The following is a 21651-nucleotide window of genomic DNA, read 5'->3' as shown; positions in this document are numbered from 1 at the left end:
TATTTGCATTCCTTTCTAACACTTCATATCAGCCTTTTGTGTATATATCTGAGTATCTGCTGCTAAAAAAACTGACCTCTAGGTAAGGCAAGTAAAGAGCCAATGCACAGGCCTGTGATGTAACCCATCTGTGTGTTTTTTCTTACTTCTCTTTCTTTCCATCTTTCTATTTTGCCTCTTGACAAGATTTGGCTATTATAAAATATTGTTCTCCAAATTACTTGTTCTCCTCTAACAAGAATGTGGCTAGTGCTATACATGCTTATTAGTCCATGGGAGGGAGACAGATAGGTAACAGAGATTTGCAGCTATATGCGGGGTAAGAAGGGCCCTTGTAAAGAATTGAACAGAGTCCTTAAGTAGCAATGAACTCTGCCTAGAAGGAATATCCTTTACTTAGAAAGTGCCATTGGAGTGGGACCTTGATGACTTAGTATATTTACATTACTCTTGTCTTGCAAATGTTGTCATGAATTCGTCTTTTGGATCTTTACATTCTGTGGCCTTCTTTTGGCAAGTCTATGTATGTGTGTAGTAATTTTGGAAATGGATCATAGTTATATTTTTATTCCTGAACTTTAATCTGTTTGCATAGATTAAGGATTGGGTTGGTAATCCCTTTTGAGAGCTACTAACGTGTGTCATCTTTGCTTTAAAAATCACTGATAACTGGTTGTAATTTTTTGCAGGCTAATTGCTGATTGTAAAAAGGATAATGATCCTTCACACAGGCAGGACTATGCTGTCTTTTTGAGATCTGAGTCTGTAGGAAGTAAAGATGGATTTTTGAGAGATGATAATAAAAACATCAAAAGTAAGTGCAAAGTGAACATTATCATCAAATGTATAGAAGATTAAATTATTGAAAAGTTTGGTCATCAATATTTGTAAAGGCAATTTAATAAAAATATATAATTATTAAATAGAATGAAAATGCTACCTTCAAGAGACCTTAAAATTTCTTTTGTGGCATGTTAAGAAAGAAGTTAACTTCAGAACCTATTATATAATAATCTTCCAAGTTAGAATTTAGATGACTTAATTATTTTAAAATGACATTAGGTAAACATGATGATCTAGAGTTTAAGGAATGAACCAAAGGTAAAAACAACCTGGCTTATTTTCCTATGTAAGCCTAGGTTTTCTCTTAGAGATTGATATGGGAACAAATGACCATTCCATCTCTGCAGGACCTTCAGCTCTCAAATCAATGTACAGCAAGAGCCAAAGACCAAGACATAGAATAAATAGGGTGCAATGTCCTGTTCTAGGATATTGAGAAGTGCATATGCTTTACAGACCACATGTCAAGTTGCATTGCACTTTTTACAGTCTCAGGTAATATTGGATGGGCTGCCGCGAGGATAGATGGAACAAGACTTGCAGTTCAGCTTAGTAAGACAGATCAAAGAGGAAATGAAGATATACGCAGGTTAGTGATCAAATCCAGAAAGATGAGCCATGGCAAGTTAGAATCCAGATCTGCATGTCAGTATGAATGATATCACTGAGCAGGGTTGAACTGTGTTTCTAGGACAGAAATCAATTGCTCTGTCACTGATATGTCATGGTATGATTTGAGCTCTGCCTGCCAATCATAGACAGAACATTTGTTTGAGGTTTGCAAGTAATCTAGTTTTGGGTGTCTCGAGATGCAGGTGCTAGGTTTGCCTTAAAAGTAATTGAGAATCTAGGATTGGCTAGTAAGAGCATTAATAAAGAAATATAAACCTTCTTTTGGATTCTAGTTACATTGCTTTCTTTCTCTGTAAAACTGTTCTTTCACCCAAATGGAGCCTACAATTCATAGTTCCTACTTTCTTATATTATCTCCAAAACTTCATATTGATGGTATTGCCCAGTTTATGTTCCATTGTCCATTATTTAATCACCTTTTTCCATGTGTACTTAGAAAACATCTCCCACAGTAGAAAATATCTAATCTGATTAAATTCACCTCAGCCTACTCTGGGTCTGTACTGGGGAAGCTAATTGTGCTGGAGAAAAGCACACAAACCATGCTGTGAGGTTTCATTTCTTAATTTGTAATCACTAACCTCAAGTGGCTCCTGTAAGGGGTCTGACATTCCTGCGGCCTCCTCTGTTCATTCATAGTCTCGCAATATGGGATTAGCATCACACACCTGCTCTTCTCACCTCAAACTCCAATATTTCTTCTATCTTTACTCTAAGCTTGTAAATACATTAAGTGACCTAGTAGATATTTCTACATGGATGTATACTAGGCATCACAAACCTAACATATCCAAAAACACCCTCCTGGGTTCCCCACAACCTGTCCTTCCTGTGTCTTTCCTTTCTCACAAAATAGCAATTCAATCACTTTAGTTCCTCTGGCCAAAATCCTTAGCATCATCATTTATCATGTCTTCAGTTTCCTATTCTATATCCAATCCATCAGCAACTGTTGTTAACTCTATCCTCAAAAAGATATCTTAAATCTGACCTTTTCTCACCATTCTTCTGTTGCCAGGCAGCCCCACCTGTGGAGGTGTCTCCTGCCTGCTAGGTGAAACCTCACACAGGATGAGGGAGGGTTCTTGACTCTGTTCAGGAAAGAATTTGTGAACAGGTCGGCTGAGTGTAGGTAAGGAATGAATTCATTAAGGTGAAAGTAGTAGTGAATGTCAGAGTTGCACAGTGCCAGGAAAAGTAGCTCCTTTATTTGTGCAGCTATGCGGGTAGTAGAGAGCAAGGGAGAACAGAGGAGGAAAAGGAACTTCATTAAACTCTTGCTTGGCAGAGGGCAGATCCCTTGCCAGCTCCTAAAGCCAGGTTCACCTGGTGTCCAGTGTCTACTTGAATATGCATGGCATGATAAATAAGTCTCTACCACCGCAGAATTTGGGGAAGCCATGGAGCACTGGATGGAGTGAGATCATGTTCTGAGAACTTCCCAAAACGAAGAAAGGAGATTTTTGGGGTAGGCTGCTAAAGAGCATGATTCTACAGCTGAAGTCCCATCTGGGTCACCCAAGTGAAGGGAACCTTGCAAGCCCAAATCAGAGATCTCAGTAGCCCTTCCCTACCTGTCTAAAGTAAAACGGGGGGAGAGAGAGAGAGAGAGAGAAGACTTGTGCTTAAGACTAGAAAATTAAATGAAATAGCAAAGTAACAAACACACTTACCACTGGGAAAGGTGTCTCCTAGTAACCTCCTGACAGGCTTGAAAGAACTCAGACACAAAACACAATAAACTGAGAAGCAAGGTTTTATTTAAAGCAAAGTACACATAGGAGAAAGAGAGGTGTGGGCAGCCTCAGAGGAGAGGTGCCATTAAAGATATAGGATTTGGGTTTTTTATGGATTTCAAGAATAAGGAGTGAGGAAAGTGTAGGCTGGTATGTGTTCTTATGATGTCCATCTTCTGGGAGAGACATTTTGTCACTGTCTATGGTCAGTGGTCTCGATGTTCTGTAAGATAAACTTAGCACAGGAATTTACTGGTCCAGTTCTTCTCCAAGATAATCGTCATCTTCAAGCCGTGAAAACATGTCATTTAGAACTGCTTTCCCTGCCTTCAGATAGGGTCAGTTGTTGGCCAATCACCATAAAATATGTTAGGAATCTTTCCTCCTAACTCCCTGGTTTAAAAATGGAATGTTTAAGATGGAGTGCCTCCTGTTCTTACTATACTAACTATACCTTGGCATTTTTCATCATAGGCAGGAAAAAATAATCACGATGCTTGCCTCATGCCCTCCTCTGCCTCACTTCTAGTACTGTTACCCAGCTGTATTTGTTTCCTTAGGGGTTTTGGAACAAACTGCTGCAGGTTGATTTTGTTCTCCTCAGTTCTTGTCCCCACCACAACAAAGAATTGAAAGGCAGAGAGACACAGTAGTGAAGCAGAGGAAAAGTTTTATTTGAATACACTCCAACCAAGGGAGTAGCAGGCCAGAGTCTAGGCCGACAAAGGCACTGAACTTTTAGGGGAGGGTCTATTTACCACCACCTAGCTGGCAGGCACTTCCTCTGATGAACAGGGTGAGGTCATTTGATTGACAGCTCTACTTGTACATGAATTCCTCTTGGTGCACATGTCCTTTCCCAGAATGCACACAGAAAAACCCATGGGGGTTGGTGGGAGCAAAACCACAATTTTATTTTAATGAGATTATGATGAGGTGTGGTTTGGGCAGTTCTTAGTTTTGTTCGTTTGTGCCTGTGTTGGGACCTGGTTGGGACCTGTTTGTCCTGGTCCCCATAGGCATGAAGTTATCTCTGTGCAAAGCCTTTACTGTCTTCACAGGGGACCCCTACCTGGGTGGAGTTTGGGCAGTTTTATCCTTCAATTTTATCTTTCCCTTACCCTGCTGCTCATGTTTTTCTACCTAACAAAGCCAAGAAAATTCCTGCCTTAAAGTCTTTGTACTTGCTGTTCTACTTGTCTGGCGTGCATTTTTCCTGGAGTTTCACATGATTTTCTTTCTAAGTCCCTTTATATTGTTTGCTTAAGTGTTTCCCTATCAGAAAGGCCTTTTTGGACTTACCCATGTAAAACAGCAGCCCCAAGATGTGCTCTTACTCTTGTAGGGAAGGAAAAATAGTTTTCCCTCAACCCTTCTAGGTTCTTCTACGCCAGGAACCCCCCTGTAACAAAAGATCAACAGGGTAAAAGCGAACAGAACTTTAGTAACATAAATACTTCCTGTTGTAACTCTTGGTAAATGAAATCCCAGGGGAAAATACATCTAAAACTGAGATCAGTCAAAGGGAGACATAAAGTTTAAAACCCGTTTATTGCTTTCAAACTGTGGTTGGAAGGCATCTCTTTCCTGCTCCAGCAGAAGCAAGCGAAACCTACCCCGAACCTTTCAGGTGCAGATAAGCCCTTGGTTGCCCAGGTAATTACCCACTGATATGGAGATGAACTGTTGCTCTCCACCCCTTAGGAATACCTGTTGATATGCAGGTGCACTAAAGCCAGGCAAGGTATCCTGGAAATATTACAATTTTACCCACACTTGTATCCATGGGAGAGACCCAGAAAAACTGAGTAACTCCCTGAAATGGCTATAGCCACCACCTTAAGTACCATGTCCCGATAAAGACAAAAGATGATGTTGGGGGTGGGAAGCCAGTTATAGGAGGTGACCAGGAAAAGCACAGTAATCACAGAATGGTTGTTATGCAGATTTGAGTCCATGCCTTCTCCTTTGAAAAAGAGTTTCTGCTGGTACAGAGAGAGACACATTTACAAATTGAGATTTCCCTTATTAATGTAAACTTTTACATTTTATAGGGAAACAGACTTTACCAAAAGTCTGTTGCAAAAGGGTTATTTCTATTAGGTTTTCAGAGCTTTCCCTGCAACTGCTGTTTCTTAAAAAGTAATCAACCTAAAATAAACCTTATGCCAAAGAGATGTGTTCTTAGGTAGCAAATTCTGCTTCCCTTTACCCTGTGTTAACATTCCCCATGTTGTCTCTGAAATGCTATATATTTCCGTGTTTATTTCTTTGTTATGGTTACCTCACTAGAATGTAAAGTCCATGAGAGCAGGAACATTGTCCCTTTTATTCTCTGCTGTATCTCCAAGGCCTAGGAGAGTAGCTTGCCCAGAGAAGGCGCTCAATGATTTTGTTGACTGAAAGACTGAATGCGCTAACCCACGTTCCTTCAGATCTTTTCAGATGACAATCTTTGGACCAAGCAAATATATTCTGAATTCCCAAAACACTTTTTATGTTAAAAAGCTATTATTGCTTTTACAGGTGATCGATTTCAGAACGTGGAAGTAGCAATGACAGGCTCGGCACTTCGTGTCTTACTACATTTTGGTCCAGGAAAGGTCCTTAATTTTGCACCATGTTTCATGGGTGGACATTCAGAGTGTCTGTGTTTTATGCAAAATCTGTCCAAATCAAACCCTGTGATGTACCAGTTTAAAAAAACTGCACATTTTAAAATTGATCCTCAAAGGGGCAAGATTGATAAAGGATGTATCCAGGTAAGATGATTAATCCATGTTTTCACATGCTTCAAGTATTTTAAGATTTACTAAAATGCCATGCAGAGGACTGAAAACTACATTTGTTCTGCCAGTGTTTATAAACTGTATCTCTTCTGTGGCCTAGTTATGAATGTCTTTGTATTGGCACTTGTACAGTATCCATAATTATTTGTTAAGGGCCTTTCATGTGCCGGGAAAAGCATCTGACACTGTAGGAAATGAAAAGAAGTGTGATACACTTACTGCTTCTAAGGAATTTTTTTTGGTTGAGAGAATATTTATTTGCATGTCAAGGAGGCCAGACCCCTAAATTTAAATATTCAGCATGAAGCCCTGGCCCTCCTTGCTGTGACTGCTTGCAGGAATGGCTGGGTCCTGGAGCCTTCTAGGGCAGTGGAACCCAGGAGCCAGCGGTGGAATACTCGTGAGCCAGCAGCTGCCGATAGCAGCAAAAGGTGAAAAGAAGGTGGGAGCCAGCCACTCACCCCAATCTCAGAGATGCAAGGGGAATGCAAGATGCTGTGGGCCTCACTGCCGCAGTGAAGGTTGGCCAAGCTGGGGTGCACATAAAGTGGGTGAAGTGGAGGTCTAGTGCCATGGCCAGAAGTAGTCCAGGTGCTGGTCCAGTGCCAGCTAACCCGAGAATGGAGAGAGGGGTTGGCAATTTTGCTTCGGAAGCACCTAGGCCTTGCCCTCCTGTGAGGTGAGATGGGCATGGGGAAAGCAGCCACTACAGTCGGAGTACTTGCTGAGGGGTGAATTTCTGAGCCTTATTATGCGTGGGTGCAACCCTACTCCCAACCCCCAACACACACACTGTGTACTGAGCTCTTCAGAGGCTGATGTGGAAGGTGTCCTGCAGCCTCTGATCACAGGCCTTGTGCATCTGGGGCACAGAGAGGGCTGGTAGGCCAGCACTGGAGGCTTGTTATTAGATAGGCCAGGTTCAGGTGGATAGGAGCCATCTGAATGCTGGGAGTATGTCAGGTCTTGGCACAAGCTAAAGTCTCAGCATGGCACAGGTGCTTATACTCCTGGATTGGCTCGTACAAGCCCCACAGCTGGCAGAGCAGGGACGCATCAGGCTGCCGCAGCCCCACCACCTCCTTGCAAGGTTTGGGCTCCGCGTGGGCACCGCCAGGCAGTAACGAGCTGGGCGCGCCTCGGGCAGCATGGCTCAGCTCCTCGCGGCTGCAGCTGTGCTGACCGTAAACGTGCTCCAGCTCGGACAGGAGCGGGATCCCCACTCGCCTGGGGAGCAGAGTGGCCAGGCTGCGCGCCGGCGGAAGAGGCTCTGCCCGGTAAGAATTTTTTAACCTACTAAGGAAATGTAAGATACATACAAACAGGTATGGTTTAAGATGAATACAAAATCTGTTAAAAGGGACCTATAACAAGGTGATACAGGAACTCAGAGGATAGGGTGTTTACTTCCAGCCAGGTATAGAGGTCTTCTACTACAGGAACATAGGAACACGACCTTTAAAGTTGAGTAGAAATTTCAAATTTGAAACTGATGTCAATCATAGCTGGCTTATGCCTTGTACTGCTGGTATAGAGCAGAGAAGTTGAACTCCGAGGCATACCTGTGAGCACCAGGCCAACTTCTCTTTCTCTACTCGGTTAACCCTTTCCCAGACCCTGGAAAGGAAGTGCTGGCTAACTATAGTTCACAGGCCACATCTGGCCTGCCCCCTGTTCTTTTAAGTACAGTGTTACTGGAACATAGCTGCTCCTATTTGTTCACCTATTGTCTATGGCTGCTTTCTTACAGAAGCAGAGTTGAATATTTATGAGACATTTGTGTTGACCTTAGAAATAAAGCAGTTATTTTACCAGCAAAAATGGGTTTATTTGGGAATATCAGAGAATTGCAAGACCGTGGGCTAGTCCAAGTAACAAGGAGAGGAATTTTATTTTATGGAGGAGGAAGAAGTTGGGAGAAGTTGTTTTGAACAGAAGTCCCTTGGAGAAAAGCAAGAGTCTGGTGATGTTGGTGACAGTTACTCATTGACTGAGTTGCTGAGATAGGAGATTTCTTACAGGAGATGCCAATGCCCATCTTTCCCTGTTGAGCCTGGAACTGACGGTTCTTTCCTGTTGAAGATTCTTCTGTTGGGCTCTGTACTACATGTCCAGGGTAAGGAAGGAGAGCTCCCGCTTCTCACCTTCTGACTTCATTTTCGTGAGGTTTCCCTTTATTGATTGTCACAGTTATATGGCCCATAAAACCTAAAATATTTACTGTCTGGCAAATTACTGAAAAGTTTGTTGAGCTTTGCTCTAAACAGTCGGAAACATGAATGCTTATGGATTTTTCTAGTGCTAATAACTTTCAAATTAATAAAAAGTGAACATAGGAAATGCAGGGGACATTGGAGAACTGTGAGTTCTACAGGCGGGTCAGTAGCTTCTGACTATTTAGAAGTGTGGTAAGATTATTCTTTTTTTAATACCAGCTTTATTGAAATCTTAAAACTCACAAATGTAAAGTGTATAATTCAATGGTACTGAGTAAATTCACGGACTTGTGCAACTGGCAACACTATCTGATTGTAAAACATTCTCATTACCACCAAAAGAAACCCCATGTCCATTAGCGGTCCCTTGCTCTTTTCATTCCTCACGCCCCAGCCCCTGGCAACCACTGATCTGTTTTCTATGTCTATAAGTTTCCCTGTTCTTGACATCACATATACACATGGGGACTTTGTGTCTAGTTTCTTTGATTTAGTGTATTTTTCGGGTGCATCAGTGTTGGAATATGTATCCATAGCTCATTCTTTTGTATGGCAAATTGTATTCCATTGTGTGAATATACTACCTTTATCCATTCATCAGTTGATGGGCATTTAAGTTCTTCCCACCTTTTGGCTATTATGAATAATGCTGCTATAAACATTCACATACACTACAAGTTTTTTTGTGTGGACAGGTTTTCTTATGTATGTATGTATTATTTTTTACTATAGAAGCAAAGTATGTAATTAAACAAAAGGAAACATTAGAGCTTTTAACACAAAGTGCCCTGAAGGGCTGTGATAGTCAATATACAGTTTATATTTGCCTCATACTTCCCCAATTTTATCCTTGACATTTCTTTTTCTCAGCTTTATTGAAGTATAATTGACAAATAGGAATTATATATATTTAAGGTATACAGCTCGATGTTTGATTTATATATATATACACATTGTAAAATAATCACCACAATCAAGCTAATTAACATATTCTTCACCTCACATCATTATGATTTTTTTAATGGTGAGAACACTTTTAAGATCTACCCTCTTGGCAAATTTCAATGTAGTATTGTTAACTGCAGTCATCATGTTGTGCATCTCCAGAACTTACTCATCTTGCATAAATGACACTTTGTGGTCTTTAACCAAACTCCCTTTTCCCCTCCTTCACTCCCCCAGCACCCACCATTCTTTCTCCTTCTATGAGTTTTACTATTTTAGATTCTGCATAATCTAATTAATTCCATGTTAGTGAGATCATGCTGTATTTATCTTTCTGTGTCTGGTTTATTTCTCTAAGCATAACATCTTCTACGTTCATCCATTTGTTCCAAATGGCAACATTCCCTTCTTTTTTAAGGCTAAATAGTATTACATTATTCTCCTGATGTGGATATCCAATTTTTCTAACACCATTTGTTAGAGAGATCATTCTTTCCTTATTGTATGCTGTTTTTTTCCACCAGTTGACTATAAACACATGGATTGATTTCCGGGCTCTCTATTCTGTTCTATTTGTTTATATGTCTTTTTAAAGATCAGTACCATACTGTTTTGATAACTGTAGGTTTATAATATAGTTTGAAGTCAGAAAGTATGATGCCTCTAGCTTTACTCTTGTTCAGAATGCTTTGGCTATTCAGGATCTTTTACAAAATAGGAACAGAAAGAATAAAATACTTAAGAATAAATTTAAAGAGGTGAAATATATGCATTGAAAATTATAAAACACTGATGAAGGAAATTAAAGAAGACAGATAAATGCAAAGAAATACTGTGTTCATAGATTTAGGAGAATTAATATTTTTAAATGTCTCTACTACCAAAAGTAATCTACAGGATTATTGTAATCCCTATAGAAATGCCAATGGTATTCTTTACAGAAATAGAAAAAAAATCCAAAAATTCATATGGACCGGACTTCAATACTGTTTAATGTATAATTAGGAGTGGAATTATTGAGTTATATAATAACTCCGTGTTTTACTTTTTGGGAACTGATCATACTGTTTTCCAAAGGAATAATAAAGACAAAAGCAGTAATACATGAAATAGAGAATCAAAAACATAAAAAATGATAGAGAAAAATCAACAAATGTCTTTGAAATGTCCTTTCCTTATGTTCACTTTGGGTTTATTTTACTCCTCTTTTTTCTATTTTGTACGGTGGAAGTTAAGGTTTTGATTTTTCTTTTTTTTTAATATAGGTGCTTATAGCTGTAAAGTTACCTCTAAACACTGCTTTTGTTACATTCCATAAATTGTGATATGTTGTGGTTTAGGTTTTCCTTATCTCAAAGTAGTCTCTAATTTTCCCTGAGATTTCTTTGACCTATTGATTACTTGTGAGTATATTGTTTAATTTTTACATAATTGTGAGTTTCCCACATTTCCTTCTCATTATTTGTTCTTTTTAACAGTTTCTATATTTTATGGCTATTCTCTATTTTGTAAGATATTTTTTCATACTTCATTTTTATTGAGGTGTAATGGCCTGTAACATACTTGTTTCAGGTGTACAATGTAATGGTTCAATATTTGTGCATATTGCAAAATAATAGCAATAAGTCTAGTTAACATCTATCACCATACATAGTTACAAATTTTTTTTCTTATAATGAGAAGTTTTAAGATTTATTCTCATAGCAGCTTTCTGATGTGTGACTGATAGAGTATTATTAACTGTAGTCACCATGATGTATGGTATATTCCTAGAACTTATTTTCTAACTGGCAATATGTACCTTTTGACCATTTTCTCACATTTCACCTCACTCTCAACCCGTCACCTTTGGCAACCACCAATCTGTTCTCTGTATCTATGAGCTTGTTTTTGTTTTTCCAGTTTCTACATATAAGTGAAATCACACAGTATTTGCCTTTTTCTCTTTCTCTCTCTGACTGACTTATTCACTTAGCATAGTGCCTTCAAGATACATCTGTTGTCACAGATGGCAAGATTTCCTTTTTTTTAAATGGCTGAATAATATTCTAGTGTGTGTGTGTGTGTGTGTGTGTGTGTGTGTGTGTGTGTGTGATATATCACATTTTCTTCATCCATTCACCCATTGGTGGGTACTTAGGTTGTTCCCATGTCTTGGCTGTTATAAATAGTGCTGCAGTAACATTGGAGTGCAGATATCTTTTCAAATTAGTTTTTCCATTTTCTTCAAATAAATACCCAGAAGTGGAATTGCTGCATCATATGGTAGTTCTGTTTTTAATTCTTTGAGGAACTTTCACACTGTTTTCCATAGTGGCTGCACCAATTAACATTTTTACCGGTAGTGCACAAGGATTCCCTTTTCTCCACATCCTCACCAACACTTGTTCTTTTCATTTTGATAATAGCCATTCTAACAAGTGTGAGGTGTTATGTCATTTTGGTCTTGATTTGTATTTTCCTTGACGGTTGCTTGTGTTGAGCATCTTTTCATGTGTCTGTTGGCCATCTGATGTCTTCTTTGGAGAAATGTCCATTCAGGTCCTCTGCCCAGTTTTTAATTGGATTTTTATTTTTATTTTTTTTGCTTTGAGTTGTATGAGTCCTTTATATATTTTGGGTATTAGCTCCTTATCATATATATTATTTGCAAATATTTTTTCCCATTCTGTAGGTTGCCTTTTCATTTTGTTGAGGTTTCCTTTCTCTGTAGAAGCATTTTAATTTGATGTGGCCCCAGTTATTTATGTTTACTTTTGTTGCCTTTGATTTTGGTGTCTTCCTTTAATTCTTAGACATGGTTTCCTTTAGCCTTTGAACATATTTATAATAATCAACTTATCGTCTCTGTTAAGTCCAACATTTGTGTTTCCTCAGGCACAGTCTCTTTTTACTGCATCTTGCCTGTATATTTGCCATACTTTTCTATTTCTTTGAGTGTCCCTTAATTTTTTGTTGAAAACGGGGCATTTTAAGTGATATAATTTGGGAGCTATGGAAATCAGGTAGCTGCCAGGATTTATTGTCATTGGTGTTGTTTTTTTTACTTAGTGACTGTTCAGGCTAATTCCGTAAAGGTTGTTATTCTTTGTTGTGTGCAGCCAATCAAGTGTCTGCTCAGTTAATTTAGTGATCAGCTAATGACTGGGCAGAGATTCTCTTAAATTTGTTGAATCAGTAAGTCTCACAGCCTTTGCTGAGAGCCTCTGTGTAAGTGTATTGGGTAAAGCATGTCTTTAGTGTTCTGTCAGGTAGTTTACAACTCTGTCTGGTCTTCAGTTCCTTTTTGTACAGAGTCTCAAAGTCAGCCAGAGATAAGAAATTATTGCTTTGTCAAATCTTCCCTGGGTATATAAACTGTCCTGCACATGTGTGTGGTAATCTAGATTCCCAGGAATATGTGAGAGCTTTTAAATACCCTCTGAATATTTTGTGGTTCGTTCCTTCGTCTCTCCCTCCCTCCTCTTACTAGCCTACATGGTAATGCTACTTCAGGTTGTGATGTTTTACAATTGCCAGATACTTTTTTGGGGGGTGGCAGAACCCTGGGGAGACAGCTGTTCATACAGAATGAGTTCTGAATCAGGTCAGTTAAAGACATGCTCATATAATAGGCTTTTTAGCTAGCTCCCAGATAGGACATATAGGGACAGTTCTCTGGGGATGGGGTTTTTGGAGAGCTCCGAAGCCATTCTTCTCCCTCAATGGCTGCTAGGATAATAGTTTTCACAGCTACCATGGTTGCAAGGCTGTTGTTTTTCAAAGAGAGCACAAACCTGGGAATAGGAGGATGGGATTACAGCAAATAAAAGTGCCACAAAGCCTGTCATCCTTTCAGATATTCAGCCATTTTTTCTTAAGTACTCCTTGGATTTTTGCAAGCTTTTGGGTAGTTTTGAAATATCTGCAAAGTTGATTTCAACAGTTATTCCAGTGGTCTCTTTCTGTTTGTGGAGGAGTAGCTTTGTAGAGGTCCTCAATCTGCCACTCTGGAAGTGCTTCAGCACCATTGTTCTTAGGTTTTTCTTAAATAATTTTGCAATAATATGTATCTTAAAGATTTGTCAATACTGTGTATGATATTTCCAGAATGCTTTCATATCATGGTAATGAGCTAGCTTTCCTTAAAATTTTAGAGACAATTTTTTTGGATTTGTTTTTATTTTTTCCTAACAGAACAATACGGTCTTAATCCGTTTGGGCTGCTATAACAAAATACCATAGACCGCATAGTTTATAAAGAACAGAAATTTAGCTTTTATAGCTCAGGAGGTCGGACATCCCAGATCAGGGTGCCAGCATGGTCAGATGAGGGCCTTCTTGGTTGCACACTTCTCCTTGTATTCACACACGGTGGAAGGACCAACGGAGCTCTGTGGGGCCTCTTTCATGAGAGCACTAATCCCATAACCTAATCACCTCCCAAAGGACCTAGCTCCTAATTACAAAACTTTGGGCACTAGGTTTAAACATAAGAGTTTTAGGGTCCCACAAACATTCAGCCTATGGCATTAGATTACTTTTCTTTTTTTTTTCAGAATGTGATGTGTTCATTCATTCCACATCAAGTTGGAGTCTTTAAAGTGAAGCAGTTTATAGACATTATTGGCCCAGTATTAGATGAAAATTTGCAGTCTTTATCACTGAAACCTTTTCACCGAGTATATTTAGATGTCAACAGTGTCTGCAAACCTTGCACCAAGACAGTTGTGATGAAAATTAATCCTGGTAAGCTAATGTGTACACTAACCTTTTTAAAAAAAATTAGTGTTGGATTATCTTAATATACTAATTGTTTAGCTATATATATCAAATGTGGTCTAATCTTGTGGTTCCTAGCTTTTGCATGAATCAAAATCACCAGAAGGCCTGTTTAGATAGGTATTGCTGGCCTGCATCCCAGCATTGATTACTCAGTAGGTCTCTGTTGAAGCCCAAAGATTTGCATGTTCCCTGTAGGTGGTGATGCTGCCTTTTTGAGGATTACATTTTAAATAGTACTGGTTTAGTAATCTATAACATTTATTAAATATTTTAAAGGTTTTTATATTTTATTCTACTTTTTTGTTCGTCTGTAATATAAATTGGTTTTGACAATTCCATGGATTTTCTTGCTGCTATTTCATCTAATCCTCAATTATCTTTTATATATTGATCCATATGAAATTGCTGATATTCATTTCTCTTTAACCTATAAAAATGTGTTCCATATGGGCCAACCCAATCCTTTCAGTTATATGTTTTATTTTTTATGCATGCATTATTTTGTTAAATTGGTTTATATAGGTCTACTTATAAACTGAATTATTCATATTTTCTGAATATGTTTTTGTTTAGAGACAGCTTTAAGTTAGAACCTATAATTAGTGTATTAATTAATTGATAGATATTATTTGGAAAGCTAAAACTAAAAAATGACATTTAAACTTAATATCCAATTTTATAAAAGGTATATCCCCTTTGGTCAGTAATCCTGCTGGACAGTTTGTGGCCAAAGACTTGACAACATACAAGGACTGTGCACCTGTCGCAATGCTGCAGTCAACCCTTACACGCATTCACGATCATCGCTCAAGTGAAGAGTCGAAGGATGTGCTGATAGCCTTTCCCAATGACCGAACTGCAAGTATCAGGTCTGGAGAGCAGAATAGACATTTCAGGTATCATGCTGTATTAAAAAGACAAAATGACCAAGATGATATGCTTATGACTGACCAGTTCCCATTGTAACAAACTAATGATTGTAATAATAATGATAATAATAGTAATAAGTTTTTTCTTTCTTTTTTTTTTTGCATTGGAGGAGATATTTGTTGGGTGGTACTATATTTGCTTTATCTAACCTCTCATCACCTCTGCTGTACTTGCCAGGAAGTGAATAGTTTACCAGATGATTCTTAAAATTTGCTGTTGACAAGTATAGAATAATACTAAAAATAATCACTTTTGGAAATGTGTCAAGTCTTCAGAGTAGTCATGTTTATTATGGCTGAGAGATTGAATTTAAGATTTATAAAGAAGACTTTAAAATTGTGAAAAAAAGCTAATCATCCTTGTCAATGATGTCATAATTGTCATCATCATCTTCCTCATCGTCTTCATCATCATTTGATCCCCTCCAAGTCACATTTTCTATAACCTTCCCCAAACTGAACTAAAACCTCCCCAATTAGGATCATAAGTGATGAAAAACTCAATTTGAGCTTACTAAAACTTACCAAAGAAATAACTATCTTACCCGTACTTAGTGAGAAGAAACCCAGGCATCCTGACAGATCTTTATCTGGGCCATTACATCAGAAACTGAGACTGAAATGGGTATTTTTTCTGCCTGCTTGTTTCTCTACCTGGGCCGTCTAAACTTGATAATGTCCCTGGGCTTTCTCTATTTGTCTTTTACCTTTGGTGAGTCTTTAAGCTCATTTAACTTTACAGCCGCTTTCTTGCAATACCATTTGATTTTTGGACCATAATTGCTTTGTTTTCCACAACTGGAAAATTCTGGGTTTTTATATAGTCTATCTCTTTTATATAGTTTATTATTTTATTTTCTAGATTCCATCCACATCTCTTTTTTATTTGACAAATACCATAAACCACAGAAGTGTAAAGATCACTGAGATTCCATGTTAAATAATTATAAGTATAAAAAATGTAAGCCCATCCCTCTCTCTGGCTCATTGCACTGTATCCCACCCTGCAGACATAGCTGCTGGAAACAGTTCTTTATGTATCTTATTCATTCATTTCCTATGCTTATACAAATATATCTATATACAGATATAATGTATTAATTTAACATTAACATTTTCTTTCTGTCTAAATCAATATTAATCATATGGTCTAAAAATGCCAGAACTTTTTTGAAGAAGGCTAAGAATTTCCTGTTTATTCCATGGAAGTAATTATTTTCATTCAATTTAATTTTTCCTTACTCATAGAAATATAAAGTGTAGCCCAGTTATTTTCTGGCTAGCAATTAGTAACTTTAAGTAATGAAATTTTACAGCATATTAAGTTGTCTATAACAATAGCTGCTATTTTATTTTGTAACACATTTTACTTTTTCAGTTTCTGAGAAGAAAATGAAGAGAATTAGGTAGGTATTTTTGGTTAACTTTTATTTACTACAGTTATGTCCCGTGCTTAGAACAGTGTCAGACATATAGTAGACACTCAGTAAATATATATTTTAATAAATAAATGTGGGAAAATGTTTTATTTACTTAATACTTTTTGTCCCTGTAGTTTGCACACTAGAAAAACAGTGACTTACTGAAAGCTGCAGAGGTATTTCTTGGAGTTTATTTTTTAAGAAATTGATAAACATTTAAATGTGTCAGTAGTCAGCTCTTTCTCACTTCAAGCATTTACTACTTCTTTCCAACTCTCTCCTTTTCTCCTTGTTACAGAGATACGGATTTAAGATATAGGAATTACTTCTTGGTTCTAAAGGTGATTAAGGTTCCCAGAGCCAAGGAAATTTAAATATCAATAATTTATCTTTGAATAACAAAACATCTGTTTCTCTCTTATTGCCTCACTGTTTTATAGACTTTAACTCAGTTGAAGCTGTCTTATTGTAACTATTAAGGAATTGTTAAAGACAGGGAGAAATATTAGATTGAATTTCATTTGATTGTATGATTAATGGGTTCATACTTATGAGTTAATTACTGAGGGTGATTATTGTAATAACTGATAAAATTTGCTAAGAATTGAGGTAGACCAAGGCTAAATGCAAATAAATTGTCCCTTCTGTTTTGTGCAAAATAAATGGTGGGTGAAAGGAAGAACATGAACCCTGTTGAGTGAATATGAGATACAAAGTTGTTTGCAGTTCTTTCATAGGTTTTTTTCTCTGTGTAGATTTATTGTTGGTGGTTATTTCATAAACTCTGAGATATTAAGAATGTAGCGTGGTTAGCAAATGGATTCATTCTATATTTTTTCTCTAACTTTACTCACAATCATCTACAAGTAGCTAACTCTTAGGAAAAATTAATCAGATTCAGATCTAGTCCCGTCTGTAATCTAGAACTGTCCAAATTGCCTATTTGACTACTTCTTTAAGTGGATTTAGGGTGGGTGCCAGTGACCTTAGATATTTTTTTCTAATTAGGTTGAGAAGAGAATTAGATACCATTCTAGTTCTACATGTAATCATGTTTTGAGATGCAATAGGATATGAGGGAAAGGACTAGAATCTGTCCTATTCACCATTCTATGTCCAACCTTTGGTATTGGAGGAACTCAATAAATACTGATTGAATAAATGCGTATGTATATATATATATATATATTAACATAACTTGCTCATATTGTAGGACAATTTTCACAAAGATTCCAAGATACAACTATGTGGATCCTGATTTTGCATATACTGAATTTGAAAGAATAGAAAAGAAAGCACATGACAACTATTATGCAAGATACATTGAACATTCAAGAAACATGCGCCTACAGAGAAAAGCAGAGAGGTAAAGTTCATTTCCTCAGAAAGTATGAAACCGTCCATGGTGCCTATAGAGCCTTTCTTTACTCTTCAGTTTCTTTTTTGTGATTTAAATGACTTTTACATATATACAAATAGCAGAACATTAAACTAGTTTGACTACAGTTATTTCCTTTCTTCCTTTTGTTTTGTGAATGTCTTGGGTGGGTTTCCCCAGAAGCAGATCCTGAGAGAGGGGTTGGAGCACATGTGATTTTTGGAGAGTGTTCTTTTAGGAGAAACCTGTACAAGATGAAGGAAGCAGGATAGAGCAGGAGAAGGAACTGAGAAATGATGTGTTGTGAGTAAAGCTTACACCGAGCCTGATGCCTAGGGTCTCTTGAACATAAATTATATCACATAGGTCCTGCCTTGAGCCAAGGGGGCTTGTTTTTTGTGCTCCTTCTCCGTCATTGATTATGAGCTGTGCCTGGTGGGATGGGGTGGGCCTAACTCATTGTGAAGGTGTTTGAGAATGCGTCTCCTCAGCAGAGGGCCATTGTATGCAGATTAGTGCATCAGTCTGTTTAAATGGATCTGAGGGGGATCTGTAGCATGCGCCTTAGGGCATCTTTGGATTTGCTGATGAGTTTTCTAGAAGACTTGGCCTAATTTCATTATTATGACTTCATCAGGGCATACGTGTATTCATATAACGATACAGACATAGGATTACAGCCAGGATCAGGTATAAAGTCACCTTCCCTCTCAGAAACAGAAATAGAAGAGGAGTTACCTTCAGCAATGTGTCAGATCAGACCTAACCAAATGCTAAGTACCAAGAAGATGTCATCCAAGGAGACAGCATCTCTGAAAAGAAAGGCATGTGCAATATTTTACATTTAATTATACCATGACAATTCAAATATCTTTTGCTAATATTGAACAGTTAATTTTGGACTAATGTGAGTTGATTTTTTTCATAGGTTCTCAAAGGACTTAAGTCAGGCCCATCCACATCCCATGAAAAACATGATTGTAGCTTAATTTTGACACCAAAGCAAATTCATCAAGTAATCATTGGTAAAAATTGGTAAAAATCCACTAAAGTCTTTGTTTTTTTAACAGATTTATTGAAGTGTAATTTGTATTCCATAAATTCACCAGTTTAAACTATGCAAGTCAATCAATTTTAGTAAATTTACAGGAATATGCAGCCGTCTCACACTTCAATTTTAGAGTGCTGTCATTGCCCTCATGAACATCTGTGGTCACTTCCTGTTCCCACCCTTCGCCTCAGGCAGCTGTTATTCAACTTTGTATCTTTGTAGATTTGCCTATTCTGAACATTTTGTATAAAAAGAATCGTACAATATGTGGTCTCTCTTATATTTCTGCTTTTACTTAGCATGTTTTTGAGGTTCATCCATGTGGGAGTAGTTATAAATCTTCTGTTCCTTTTTATATCTGAATAGTATCTGATTTTTGGGGAATACCACATTTTGTTTATCTATTTACCAATTGATGAACACTGAGCTATGTTCAGTTTGAAGCTATTCTGAATAAGGTTGCTATAAACATTTACATTTAATTCTTTGAGTGAACGTACATTTTCATTTCTTCTGGTTGGATTCCTAGGAGTGGAATTGCTGCTTTGTACTGTAAATTTACATCTAATTTTTGAAGAAACTCCCCAAAATTTTCCAGCATGACTGTACCAAGTTAAAACCCCATGAACAGTGTATGGGGGTTAAAATTTCTCCATATTCTCACCAGCAATTGTTTCTTTCTGTCTTTTTGATTGTAGCCTTCCTAGTGGGTGTGAAACATTTTCACTGTGGGTTGGGTTTACATTTCCCTAGTGAGTAAGATGTTGAATATATTGTCATGTATTCACTTAGGTGTCTATTTAAATCGTGTGTCTTCTTTGGAGACATGTCTTTAAAATTCTTTACCCAATTTTTAATTTGAACATTTGCCTTCTTATTACAGATTTGTAAGAGTTGTTTATATATTTTGGATATAAGTACTTTATCAGATTCAGATACATGATTTTCAAATATTTTCTCTAAGTCCATTTTTTCACTTTCTTAATAGTATTGTTTAAAGCACAAAAGTTTTTAATTTAAATGAAATAGAATTTATCAAATTTTTTTCTTTTATAAGTCATGCTTTAGATATGCGCAAGAAATCTTTAGCTAACTCAAGATCACAGATATTTTCTTTTGTTCTAAAATTCGTGTAATTTTAGACCTTATATTTAGGACTATAGTTCCTTTTGAGTTAATGTTTGTTTATGGTTTGAGTTAAGAACCTAAATTCATATTGCTGTATGTGGATATTCAGTTGTCCCAGCATCATTGTTGAAAATACTATTATTCCTCATTGAGTTGCCCTGGCACCTTTGTAGAAAATCAATTGACCATATATGTCAGGATTTATTTCTGGTCTCTCAATTCCATTCTGTTGATCTGTACGTCTGTCCTTAAAACAGTTCTACAGTCTCTTTGACACTGTAGTTTTATAGTAACTTTTGAAATCGGTAAGTGTAAATCCTCCTAATTTGCTCTTCTTTTTTTTTTTTTAAAGAAATTTCTGTATTTAAAACTGCATTTTTTTTTTCTGTGAAACTACACATTTACAAGTGAGGAGAGAATTGCCCCTGGCCCGTGCCTCCCACCCACCACCCATCACATTCCCAACCTGCCCCCCAGTCGTGCTTGGGTCTTTGATGAGAGGGGTTCCACACTATGACAGTCTGTATGATACCTGAGGATGTTTGAGGGGTTCAGACGGTCGGGTTCAGGGCCAAGGATGGGACAGTGATGGTTTTACTCTCTCCCATCCCTGGCTTTTTGCAACCTCCCTCCTCTTCCAGCCCTCTTGATTTTGGACTGAGGGTGAAGAAAAAGACATCTCCTTTCTGGGGAAATTGAGGGAGATACATACACAAGCAGCCCAACCTATATTTAACATATTTAGCAACAACCCCACCCCTGTTCTTCCCCCCCAACCTGCAAATAGTAGTTTTAATAAAAAGATTTAGAAGACAGTCACTCACAGAGGAAGGTGGCATTTTCCTCAAAATAGTATTAAGTTCAGCCCTGCCCAAGGGATGTGAGAAGAGAGGGGATAGGCCAGCAGAGCAAAGCCCCTGAATGCCTCCCTACCAGGTGCAGCAGCAGGATGCCTGCAGAGCAGAAGCAAAGAATGTCTAAGTGGTTTTCTGGGGACATGCCTGGTGCCCTGCTAAATGTACTACCTGATGGACAGGACTGGAAGCAGGTGGGCCTCTCCCCAGTTCTGTTTGCTCTTTCTCTTAGCATGACCCCTTTGGCTATCACCCCTAATATGGGAAAGCAAGAAATTAAGGAACAAAATCAACGTTTTTATAAAAACATCTACTTCCCCAAACTAAATAAAAAATTAAAGACCAACAACAGCAACAAAAAAATAGAAAAAATACAGATGGATCCCAGGGTTACTTTTTTTTTCTTAGAAATAAAAAAACATTCCACCCCAAATGGCCCAGTCAACAATTCCCTAAAGTAGCAGAAACTCCTTCCGAGGTAGATTTCTGAGTCAGACACTCTTGTCCACCGAGCAATTCTGTTGATTTAAGATGAGCTGCGTGTGAGGCAATAGAGCCTTCTGGAGGGGGTGGGGAGGCACAGGGAGCGTGGCCAGAGTCCTCTGTCCAGAAGTTGTGTCACCATTTTTGGCATCTCTGGGCAGGGTGCGTATCTCCACAGATCCCAGAGCAGATAAGTGGGGTGAGGGAGGGAGAGTGGGGGAGCCCATAGAGAGAGAGAGAGAGAGACAGAGACAGGCAGAATAGCTGTATGTATATGTGAGAAAGAATAGAGAGAAAGGGATCTGAAAAATAGGATTCTGGATTTGTGTATTTCTGTGTAAGAAGAGAAAGGGGGAGAGGAAAAAAAGACTGAAAAGGAAAAAGGGGAAGGCAGACTCCACTCTCCCCTTAGGGGGTCCCCTTCTCCCTGCCATGTAGTCAGCACTCCCAGCACTGAGAGATTCTGGCCAGGGAGTGAGTG

General features: G+C 38.0%; 1 protein-coding gene across 1 annotated transcript in view; it reads left to right on the top strand.

Moving 5' to 3' along the window:
• Positions 1-21651, top strand: part of LOC118917636 (cilia- and flagella-associated protein 47-like) — a 113139-nt gene that overhangs the window by 23831 nt on the left and 67657 nt on the right. The window contains exons 5-13 of the mRNA XM_057496019.1: positions 690-814; positions 5739-5974; positions 6302-6432; positions 7031-7278; positions 13711-13890; positions 14612-14822; positions 17490-17642; positions 18292-18478; positions 18583-18679. Coding sequence (XP_057352002.1) covers positions 690-814; positions 5739-5974; positions 6302-6432; positions 7031-7278; positions 13711-13890; positions 14612-14822; positions 17490-17642; positions 18292-18478; positions 18583-18679 — 1568 coding nt within the window. The remainder of the gene's footprint in view (positions 1-689; positions 815-5738; positions 5975-6301; positions 6433-7030; positions 7279-13710; positions 13891-14611; positions 14823-17489; positions 17643-18291; positions 18479-18582; positions 18680-21651) is intronic.

The sequence above is a fragment of the Manis pentadactyla genome, chromosome X (assembly GCF_030020395.1).
Source record: "Manis pentadactyla isolate mManPen7 chromosome X, mManPen7.hap1, whole genome shotgun sequence".
Lineage (NCBI taxonomy): Eukaryota > Metazoa > Chordata > Mammalia > Pholidota > Manidae > Manis > Manis pentadactyla.
The sequence above is the reverse complement of the archived record's forward strand: the minus strand, read 5'-3'. Positions and strand labels throughout refer to the sequence as shown.